The sequence below is a fragment of the Apostichopus japonicus genome, chromosome 14 (assembly GCF_037975245.1).
Source record: "Apostichopus japonicus isolate 1M-3 chromosome 14, ASM3797524v1, whole genome shotgun sequence".
NCBI lineage: Eukaryota > Metazoa > Echinodermata > Holothuroidea > Aspidochirotida > Stichopodidae > Apostichopus > Apostichopus japonicus.
In genome coordinates, this window is record NC_092574.1 from 11,035,577 (window position 1) to 11,047,593 (window position 12,017).

The following is a 12,017-nucleotide window of genomic DNA, read 5'->3' on the forward strand; positions in this document are numbered from 1 at the left end:
AATTAGGGTTGGGCGATATTTGCTTTTTAATGTCACGATAAATAGTTCAAAAATTATCGCGATATTTCGATAATTACGATAATTTTTTCTTGTTGTTTTTAGTGTGTTCGTGAACACACTAAAAACAACTGCCGATTTCCCACCGGTGTTTTCGCGCAGCAAACACACCGAGCATAATGGCGTGGGGTTCAGGGCCCGCCTTAGAGCCCCGTTGGAGTCAAGGGGTGGAACCCCTTGTGGGGGTCCAGGGGCGAAGGCCCCCGGAAAAGTTAAGTATTTTTGCGTGTCTGGCGATAAAAAATTCGCAATTGAGGATTCAAAATACTGACTAACTTTATGAATTTAAATTGTCACGAAACTGATGAAAGTTTTAATATGACAAGTTAGAGTAGCTATATTATGTGATAAAATGAAAAGAGAATTAATATGTCTTACAATATTTATAAAGTTTAACTTACAAAACTGTCGATATTATGAAACAAACTACGTTCGGCAAAGCCCTGTTTCTAGACTGCCTAACAATCAGTTTACAACTGCAGTGTTTAACCGTACTTAAATATCACGGTAGGCTACAATGTGCTTCAAATTTTCTCAGGTACAGTACCTTGCAATACAACCCCCCTATCTAACACCTGTTTGTTAACATTTTTGGCACGGTTCCAAAAAACTTTTCATGGAGTAAACATTTTTGGCTCCACTCTAGAATTAGTCAGTAAAGGATCCGTAAAGTTATGCTGAAATATTATCTTAGACGTTCAAGGAAAGTAGGTAAATATCACCGTAACATTAAGGTAAGTAAAACACACCTCAAGCCAACCGACTCCTCCGCATGAACAAAACCATCTATTTCCCCTTATACACGAGGCACAGTCTATACCATACAGACATAGCACGATATCAAGGCCCCAATAGCTACAGTATGGCCATCTTTATGAAAGTAAACCTTGTAATTCCATGTTTTAGGCCACCAGGCGTGATTAACTTAATGCTAAATATTGTTTCCATGGCCTTGTAGAAATCGTCAACTTCGCAAAATACAATTAGTTGTGTTTTTGTTGTTACGTGAGATCCGTAACCGACGAAGTGGTTAGGCTATTTACTATACACTTAACTATGGTAGGATATTATTATTATCATTATATTTTTTGTGGAAATTCTAGAAAATACTTTCTTTCCCCCGCTTTACACCATATGTGGTCTTCTGGTTTATTCATAAATGGGTGTACTAGAGCCTTGTTTACATGACACTTGTTGCATTTAGCACGATATGCCAGTTTTGCGTGAATTTTTCGAAAGTATTTTGCTCGATCTTTTGTAAAATTAGAAAGGTGTACCAACTTACTTTTCGTACACAATTGATAATTTCTCTACTGATTTTCAGAGTTTTGTTCTCTATACAGTCAATGTTGTAAAGAACGGGTTTTTACGAAGTTCAAAAGTCAGTAAATGAAGTTGAGAAAATATTTCTTTTCAACTGTCTTAACCATGGAATGCTAGAATAACATTTCCACATAAAATGGAGAATTTTTTTTTCTCCATCTATTTCAAATTTCTTTCACAAGAAATTATCGTCATTTGTTCAATCCTCAAAAAATATCGTCTTGAAAAAAAATTATCGCGATAATAATAATTTTCGATATATCGCCCAACCCTACTCATAATGCATGATGGTATGTTAGCAGCAGGCATTTGGCACAGTTGTTTGACATGAGATCATGTCACATGGAGAATTTGGAGTTAAAATCTTCAAGTGTGAGTTGGAATGAGAGAAAGTGAACAAGTTTGGAGGCATTTTACATGGAGCAGGACTTAAGCAAGAGTGTTTGTGTGCGTGCATACTGTATCAGTTTATTATTTTCTTTGGAAGTGGGGTTTGCGGGTGTGTGGAAGAGAGAAAGATTTGTCTATCATGAACTGCCGATGATCAGAACTGGCAGTCTTACCATATTAATTTCCTCTTGTATGAATGTGTCAGTGATACGATTGATTATGTCCAGACAAGTAAGTGTTTATTGATCAGTTGCCTTGTTGATTGAATTTAGGAGAACAAAGAATAGAACAACTTAACTGGAAAGTTGTCCAAAATGTCGGTAGTGGTCCAAAATATGTCATAAATTCATAGTTCATGCTTTCTTTTTTCCTTCACCTGAATAGCTAAGAACCAGAGTAGAAAATGTCATCAAATTCTCTATTATTTTCTTCTTTCTTTAGGCAGCCAGAAAGTCAATGGAGGGCAAATGTAAATTTTTCACGCCTGCTGTAAATAATTTATTACTAGAGTAAGTGCACACAATGACCACTTTCGTTTTACATTTTGTTATGATTATATAGTATATTCTTCTCAAACAATATTGAAAACAAATTTGTCAAGAAATAAAGCCAAAGCACAAAACAAAAAACGGTTATTAAAACATTTTGAAATTTTGATTTTGGCAGCCCTGCAAAAGTTGACAATATAATTTGTAATGTACACGTTATATCTGTCACAGACATCCTTCAATCTTTCACCTCTTTTAAAAAATATCTTTTATTTATTTCTGTTTTATTTCTGTTTTTATTTTTCTGTTTTGTCTAAAACTTGTCATTGTGCATACCTGAGATTCTTACACTACACATTGTGGGGTTTGGTCATCTTCTTATCTCCCAATTATAAAAAAACAGAACATATTTCTTATCATGTTTTAGGAGTTCACCATCAATAAAGTATTTTATCGCATCGGTAAATATATATAAATATTGGCCTGAAAGGTTGTTACTTTATGACACTCTTAGCAACCATGTGTATATAAGTGGAGAAGCCCAATGGCTTATCACATACAGTTTAAGTCGTCTGGCTATCCGATTTTAAGTGTTGGCTCTTTTTGGATTATGTTGACCAGGCCATTTCAGATGGGAAAACTTTGGATTCTTTTTTCCTGGAAGGAAACAAAACCCCTAGTTTTTTTGGTCAGCCAGAGATCATATCCCTTGACCTCACAGATGCTATGTGTCCTTGCTTCCAATGCCACAGCTGTGTATATCCATTTGACCTTCCACTGGACAATGATGTCCATTTAGTTTTTGTCTCTCTAAAATTCTTCTCTTCTTTTTCAATCCTCCGCCGTGTAGGATTGAAAATCAATCGAGGGAGTTAAGTTGTGGTAAACGGTCGTTGATCTACAACCACTTGGCATATCATCTCCCATGTACTAAGGACACTTTATTGAAGAGAGCCAAGAAGTTACGACTCGGAGCTCAAGATAGTCAGCTGAAAGAACCAATTTTAAGATTAAAAGAAGGTGAGATAGTTTTCCTTGTTTTTCCAGCAATTTAGTTTTCAATGTTTCATATTTGTTCTGTCAAAATGTTTTGCTTTTGGCCGGATTATTTAATAATCTGTGAGGTTTGTCGTCACTACAAATGTTGTCGTTTTGCACAATTCTCTCAGAATCGATCAGGACTTGAAGAGTTGTGTTCTCGTCTTTCTTTTTCACCTCAAATTTGTCTGTTTACCCCAAAAAAAATAATCATCTTACAATACAAGGGCTGGTAAATCAACTCATTTGAGACGTTTAGGTCCAGTAAATCAACTATGGAAAACTGACGGGAATATTAAACAATTTTATATTTGCCTCATTTGCACAGGATGAAAGCTAGTCTGAAATAGTTGCAAATGGCCACCATGGGACCAACTAGGGGCATTCATATGGGACTGTCTGTGTTTCATGATGATCACAACACATTGGTTTGCCTGCAGTTCATTCATGTTTTTCAGTTTGCAACTGATTGGGAGAGTGTAAAACCAATTTTCAATTCATTCCTCTGGGAAAAATGTGAAAATAAACCAACAGCAAAAGGAGCAACAACTTTTGTGGGGTGGGGAGGGGCAGCAAGGTGATTGTTCATTCTGGCTATACTCATGCTAATCAGGTATTTCTAAGTATTATTAATTGAGTCGGCAGCATAATTTGTCCGGTATCATGAGCAAATCACTGAACACAACTGTGAAAGATGTGTAACAGTCTTTGTACAAAGGAAGCATGGCATGTTATATGATCCTGGTCAGGGTTGTCACCACGCCGGGCGGTGCTACCCAGCTCTCAAAATTTCCGCCCGGTACTCAAGGTCAATTTCAGCCTTACCGCCCGGCACAAATTAGCCTACAGTACCGCCAATAAGTAACTTGGTAAAGATTAGCGCGATTCAGTGCAAAACGCAGCTTAACTGTAATTAACCCCGCGAATCACTGTCACAAATTACCCGGCTCTAAAAATGGTCTGGTGACAACCCTGATCCTGGTATTCATAGCAGGCGCTCTTGGGGTTGTCGTGACCCTCTTTTGTGGTGGCGAAAGAGATGTTGGAGAGTGGCCAGAAATTTGGGAAGAATAATAAAGTTGTCAATATTTGTGGGGAGAAAAGTGCAATAATCGAGCAACATTAATTACGTCAGAAATTGTAAAATATATTATACAATTTTGTAAGTCCCTTTACTGGTATGAACAAAAAACTCCAAAATGGAGGGGGATAGCTCTTCCATATACACCCCTTCCCCAGACAACCACATCCAACAAAATTGTGATCGCCAATCCAAAATATTTTGAAGACCAAGGTTATGAAGAGACAAAATTAATGTGTAATCCATTTTGTGTAAAACATGTTAAGGATTAAAAAATGGCTGCACAAGAATTTAACTATTATCTTTGATTCCCCTAAGTTTTATATGTGATGATGTGCATGAAGTTTGTTTTGCTATTTCTACAGCTATATCTGAGGTGATGCCAGCTCAGATTGAGAGATATCAAGAAGAATGTATAACAGCAGAACAAGCCAGACAAGAAAGGTAAACAATCCTGACAAAGCAATTGGCAATCATGTCGACACATATATTTCATCATGTCGACACATATATTTCATCACGTCGACACATATATTTCATCATGTCGACACATATATGTCCCACCCCTTCAAAGCTCTTTCCTAATCCGTAAGTTTATAAATGTGGGAAAATAATGTAATGGGACACTTTTGTTTCTCATTTAATTTGTTTATTTATTTATTTTTTTTATTTTTATCCTACTACAATAGCGAACAGAAAAGACAAAAGGGTTGATGACACAAGGTTTAACTTTAGAAAGAGAGGAGTAGTACAAAGAAATTGTTGTAGGCTTGTAGAGCCGTACCCTAGCTTACAAAAAGTAAGAAAGGAAGTTAATTTAGACGAAAAAAAGACAAGTGTTATCTACCAGAGCAACATCTATCCCTCACTTGGAAGCTAATGCTTTTCCATTTTTATTTTCATTCTCGCTTCATAGAATTCCCACATCACTGTGCATCACCAACCAATAATACATTTACACAGAATACAGCCACTATCACTTATAGCAGGGTATATAATTTATCTTTGCTATCACATAGGAAAATGCCATGTAAAATGTGCAAATTGCTACACAAATGTTACATGTATAGCATGGGGGTTTTTTTGGGGGTGGGGAAGGGGGATGTATTGAAGCATATTATTTTTAGTATTTTTTGAGGAATAAACCTTGAGAACTACAATTCACAATTGTGTCAACACTGAATTATTCTCTGATGATATGTCTCTCGGAACATCAATGCAGACTGTAGTAATAATGTAGTTAACCAGTGAATTAATATCACAAATGATCCCCACCGTTAATAGCTATCATCCGTGGATGCATGAAATCCTGACCTAATAACCATCAAAATCTCCAGCAAAGTGTATCAGCCGAGGAGCCGGTCTTCATTGAATTATATAAACTACACAGGACAAAATTTAAGCCTATTGCCTTGAAAGGAAATTAAATGAAAGTCAGGGTCTAACATGATATTATAGTCTCTGTTAGTGAATCATGTGCATTGTCCTGGGAAACAGGGAAGTGGCAAATTCATTGAAGTCAAATGAACCATTCGAATTTGTAAATGAGGATTTTCTTTTCTGTGAAAAATGTTCATTGTATCATTACGGTTGATTTCGAGAAGGAAACGTTAATTGAGTTGTATATTTCTTGAACGGTAGTTTTATTTGACTGTGAGAGACTGTTAGTCTCAGGCCTAAAATTAATGTTGAATGCAGATCACAGTGCAAAGAGGCGTTGAAGCCAGATTCGGGATGTGGTCGCAAAGTTGCAGTGATGATGCAGGTTTTTATGTTTTTTTTTCTTCTTTTTTTTTTCTGCCCTGCTAGTAATATCTGGTTCAAGCAAAGAATGAATGATATCTTACAATTGACTTTTTCTTGAGCAAAAGATTAGGGAAAAAATGCAGCATTATAAAAATGAAAAGTGACATAAAGGGAAATTGAACATAAAAGCCAAAGATGCATGTATAAAGCTGATATACTGCAGAAACCTCCATGTTCACCACCTGACAGGCAAGATATGGCAAAATAAAAAAAAGAAAGTAGACGAAACTGGCATGGAGAGGTGAAACTTAGCTCCGTCTTTTAATCTTCATTAGACTGGAGGAGGAGGGGAAGAATGAGAAGTCACAAGATGAAGATGAGGAAAAGAACAAAGGACCTCGGAGTCATGCACCCCGGAGGAAATTTATCTGGTCTGATCACTTACGGTAAATTCGATTCAGTTGATAATTACTGTCACCAATATGATTATTCAAAAAAGGAAAGAAGCCACTTATCCAGTGTATATGTCAAAAAAGGGACCAAAAAAATGTGATCTTTTTAAGTGTTTAACAACTTTATCATGGAAGTCACAAGATAGAAATTGATCTGGAATGCTGTAGTCTTCAGGTAGAAGACAACAAACGTATTGAGCCCACCCCTGGTTTAGCACCCCGCTGTTTGAGCTCACGCCTGGTTTGACTACACCCTAGGTTGGCAACTCCCGTTGATTACCATATACCAGTTGTTGGAACACACCCCTGGTTGAGCAGATCCCGAGTTGACAACAACCTTGGTTGACCACACCCCTGGTTTGACCACACCCCTGGTTGGCAACTCCCGTTGATTACCATATACCACTTGTTGGAACACACCCCTGGTTGAGCAGATCCCGAGTTGACAACAACCTTGGTTGGCCACACCCCTGGTTTGACCACAACCTTGTTTGAGCATGTCTGTACATTACAGTGTCAACTGGATATGACCTTTGAGCAAAAGAGGGAGCAGAAAATTCATTGAATTTTGATGGCCTGATATATTTCAAAAGTATTCCCTTATGATGATACTAGATTCTAATAGTGTGTGTGTGACTCAATTTGAAATTCATGTCCAACTGCACACTTAGGATGGAACTGACAGGTGGGTTTGTTCTTTTTAACTCAGTCGTTTGAGTGGACAGCCAGGTAACATTCTTCCTCTGGGGGGGGGACTGTTTATTTTTGCATCAATAAACTACACAACAGGCGTCACATAACTTTGATAGAATAGAAGGAGAGAAGTACATGAAGAGCTCAAGCAAGAATTTAGTCCTGTTTTGTCATACCCTTCTTCTTGCAAATAAAATATTCAACATCTGAATGGAAACAAAACTTACAATAGAATGGAAAGGCATTTGCCAACTTTGTGAAGATGATGATCAAGGAACAATTTCGAAAGGAAAACGCCATCATCTGCATAGCATCTAAATCCAGGTACACTGAAGACTTTTAATGAAAAAGAAGCATTCTCAATGGTATTAAATATCAATCATATATTTAATCCCCCATTATGTATTTCCCAGAAGAAATTTTAATACAAATCAGTGCTGGTTTCTTAAATCTAACATGGCTCTCTTTCTAATCTCGTTCATTTTTTCCTTCCTTGTGGTCAGAAATCTGCTGTGCCATGTGGTGTGTATCAAGTTAAAGACCTACGAGATGTCCAAGACAAGGTCGCAGTCAGCCGAGGATTACCTGAAGGCATTTCTCGATGCTGAGATTAAACAACTCTGGCCCACCGGCTGGATGCAGACGAGGTATGGATATTCTCTGACATCATTTGTTCTTTAATTGCTTCAGTAATTACTTGAGTTGTAGGTTTCTTGAGTCTTACACAAACAAGTTCAGATCCTAATTCAGCCTAGGCTGTTAAAACCTGCGACTTGAAAATAAGGAACACGTAGCAGTATTCATCAAGAGTCTGTAACTTTTGGTTGATCACAAAAATATGAAAGTAAGCTGTCTGCTGGCTGTTTAAGAATTTTCTAGTCCAAGTGCCAGTTTTGCTTTAGAAACCTATGTAAACACTTCAAAACAGGTCTTTGTGGCAGTTCAGAACGCCGTGGATAGAACAGAATGTTGTAGATGTTGTAACTTGATGGTAACAGGCATCGGCTGTAAGTTTGTTATCTGGCTGTGACCTGTGTTCTGGTTAAGTTTACTACTACCAATTAGCTTTTAATAGCTGAACAGAGTCATTTCTTGTTTTCCAGTAATTTCAATTTTTGGTGGTAATATGCACCTCTCAGTTCCAGGAAGTAACTTGGGTTGCTGTGTCAGCAAATTGTACAATCTAGTAACTTTATACACAATGACTGATTAAAAGTCTCATTTTGCTGCGAGTCTTAGTTTTAGAATCTACTTGATTAATAAAAAACCAATAAGAAGAACACGTAAAGCTAGCTTGGCAAATCGACTTACATTTCAATGAATGAGAAAGTATAAAAGAAAGGTGAATAATCGGACAAAACTTTTTTTTTTTTTTTTCATGCACTTAATGCTTATGTGAAAATTAGGCAGTGAGAAGAACAGAACCATTTCTTAGTTTCTTGCTTATCGTTCGTAAATTTGGGTGATAACCAAGGTGGAAAAACATCCAGTACATTAGAGAGATGTCTTTGTATTTTATCCAAAAATAAAATATTGAAAGGTTTTGTGGAAATTTCTTACCAAACTAAAACAGCTGCTCTTCCTTCTGTTTCTTAGAATGCTGTTTAAGGAAAGCCGTTCAGTTCACAGCCCTATCACATCCATGCCCCCGAAACAGAAGAAGTTGATCCCTCCCCCGAAGAAACTAGCATCCAAGAAGCCAGAAAATGCTGCTGCACAAGGTACCTCCATTCCCGGGAGTGAAGACTCGACCCCAGAATTGTCCCACAAAGAGCCAAAAAGTCCTAACGTTTCTCTGTTTTCCAGCGATTCGCAGTCTCCATCTAGAGCGGCCAAAATGCCCGGGGAGGTCCGAACTCTGCTAGACTATGCCGAGAGTCCCAGCGACGTGAAGAAGCCCGACGTCATCCCGACCCAGGAGCGACCTACGGGAACTCTGAGTCTTCTGGCTTCAGCGATGAGTGAAGTGGTGAAGAAACTTGAGGAAGAAAAGACATCGGGGGAGGATGACCCCGGTAGCGGAATCTTCGATGTCAGCGAAGAACAGCCAAACTTGAGAGAAGAGACGAGTAATAAACCAAAGGAAACGTCGGATACCGGAACCGTAAGGAGGAGTCCGAACGACGGTGCCTCGAGCAAAACCGCCGTTCGTTCCTTTCAACATTTTATGTCTGCCCCGAAAGCGCCCCTTCCAGCTAGTCAGAGCAGTAGCAACAGAGAACAGGGAAGAATACCGATCCCCACTGTCACGCCTCCAAAGCCATCCCCTTCAGTGAGTCCGCAGTCGGCGGCGGACAGCTTCTCGCCGCCCGTGGCCCGTCTGGCTAGGCAACCTGCTTTGGAGAAGATGCCATCTAACCTTCCCGACTCACGGATTAACGTTAAATCGTCCGCTCCATCCGCAATAGATTCCAAACCTCAGAAGACCCAATGGAAGAAGGAGACTACGCAACCATCAATCCTGTCAAGCAGCAGTTTCCTGAAGAGGACTTCTCCAAGTCTAGCCGGACCACTTTTGTCCAAGGTTCCATCGGTCAGCCCTCTAGCAGGTTATTCCAAGACCCCGTCACCGAGTACCTCTCCTGCCAGTGGACAGGAGGGGGGGATGAGGTCACCGACTTTGTATACCAAGCAAAGACCTCACCTAGTGTCAGCATCTCCACGTAGTCCTAAACTACCGACACCAACTATCAGCCCCAATAATATGCAATACATTGGGGGGACCACTGCGTCAACAACCCACAGGATCTCTCCTTCCAAGGTTTCCCCATCCATGACGGTCACCTCGTACCCCTCCCCTCAGACATCTCCTGGCTATGGCAGCATGGCCATTCAGCAACAACCTTCACTCAGCCCTGTCCAAAGACCGAAGCCTGTTAAATTGCCCTCAAATCTAACGAGGAGGGGCTCTTTCCCGTCAATGGTCAACCAGGTGGTGACATCTCCTTTGACCTCTCCAACAACGTTCACGTCGTCAGACGGCATAACCCAGCCAGCGAGGGGTTTCCAACACATAACCCTCTCGGATTTAGCAAGGAAAGCACCATCGACTCATCCATCCCCAACATTCCCAGGGCTGTCCTCCCCGCCGGGGATCATTGGGAGAAGTGCATCGGTGGACCAGCTGTCACCCGCCATCGATAGCACAGGGGTGAGGCAGGGGCTGTTGCCTGGAATGGGGTTCATGCCGGGTCAAACTAGAGGTAAGCATACTGATTAAATATGGCCAGTGTTCTCTTAACTCTATAAGTGTTTTAAATTTAAAAAGAAAATTTGGTTTGATGTCCAAGGCAAAATGGTTTTACTGGAAAGACGGTTTTTAGAACCAGTTCCCCTTCTCTTTCGTTCACTACATCAGCTGGTACAATTTATGCATTCGTAGGAAAATGTCTTTCAAAATTTAGGGTAGCTTTTCAATAAGGCATTGATAAATTTACAAAGCTTTTTGCTTGTGTAGCATGATTTGACTGGATTCAGCATGGATGATAAAATGTTGGTAAGACATCTTTGAAGTTATGCATATTGATATCTATGCCTTGCAAGCTCTGTATCAAGCATAACATATTTTCTCAATTGAGAAGTTGATATCCTTCTCAACAGCAATAAGGGCCATGAGATGGGCTTGCATAATCAGTGAACTAATCACAAGTTATTTTAGGAATAAATAGTCCATGACCTTACTTTCATAGTCAATTTTGAACGGAAAAACAGAAAATTGCAAAGACGGTGCTGAGTTTATGAATATACTTTGATAAAGCAAGATTTTTCATAATTTGCATAAAGCCTAACCGCATTTAAATTCAGTGTATATCCCAACCACAGTCAGCTTGTCCACCCCCTGAATCCTAATTGGCAAGCGACATTTGAACAAAAACACATCAAACATGTGAGCTAAGAAGTGGACGGCAAATTGCTAAACGTCAAATTTCGGCAACCATGGATCGATCAGCTGCAGGGTGTGATCCAATAAGTAAAACAAAGATAAGTTGTCAAATTTAGGTGGCGATATTATTTATCTCCTTCCATCATTGCGAATTATATCAAAACTTATATGTCAAAGAAAAGAGTCTGGGATATAAAGGATGAAGGATTGCCAGCAATACATGTGTGTGTGTGCTGGGTGGTAGGTTACTAGGCAGGGGCTATGGTATAGGACTGGAAGGTGAGGGGGGTGGGGGGGTAGCCAAGGGTTATATTTCCACAGTATCCTCTCTCCTTTTTGAAATTTCAAGAGTTCATTCTTGTGGGGTTTGATGTAGTTTTAACTGTTAATGTCTAGCTTATTGCAATTGTAATGGCAAAAAGGAATCCTAAGGGTCCCTCTGATCTTGTTATGTATCTTTTTACTTTCTGGGAAATGCTGGTACCCCTAGTAGTCACATTTTGTGATTGTGGTTAATTTACTATTCTTTAGGGAGTAGGGTCACCATACCTCCAGATGTTTATTTTTAGGTATTTCCAACATAGAGTTTGTAATGTAAAATTAAAAAGCAGAAACTTTTCTCCACTGTGATTTGGGAATCTAGTTCTAGTCCAATCTGAGCACAGATATGCAAACAGTCAATTTGCTAGATTGAGCATTTAAAAACAATTTTTTAGTCTTTTTCTTAATACTTAGACCTCTCTCCCATGTGCTGCGACAAGTTTGTCCACTTTTCTTCAGATGAAATATGATAACCCTACTTGACAGTAACTATCAAACTAGCTGTTGCTACAAAGTGCAATGCATGTGACCATTCAACATACCTG

General features: G+C 39.2%; 1 protein-coding gene across 7 annotated transcripts in view; it reads left to right on the plus strand.

Moving 5' to 3' along the window:
* The window catches only part of LOC139979376 (ubinuclein-1-like), a 30,475-nt gene that overhangs the window by 8,687 nt on the left and 9,771 nt on the right, over positions 1-12,017 (plus strand). For all 7 annotated transcript variants that reach the window (XR_011797143.1, XM_071990104.1, XM_071990105.1 and 4 more), the window contains exons 7-12: positions 2,212-2,279; positions 3,109-3,278; positions 4,743-4,821; positions 6,459-6,569; positions 7,772-7,915; positions 8,865-10,471. Coding sequence is in view for 6 of the 7 variants with exons in the window: in XM_071990104.1 (XP_071846205.1) it covers positions 2,212-2,279; positions 3,109-3,278; positions 4,743-4,821; positions 6,459-6,569; positions 7,772-7,915; positions 8,865-10,471 (2,179 nt within the window). In the remaining variant the exon portion in view is untranslated. The remainder of the gene's footprint in view (positions 1-2,211; positions 2,280-3,108; positions 3,279-4,742; positions 4,822-6,458; positions 6,570-7,771; positions 7,916-8,864; positions 10,472-12,017) is intronic.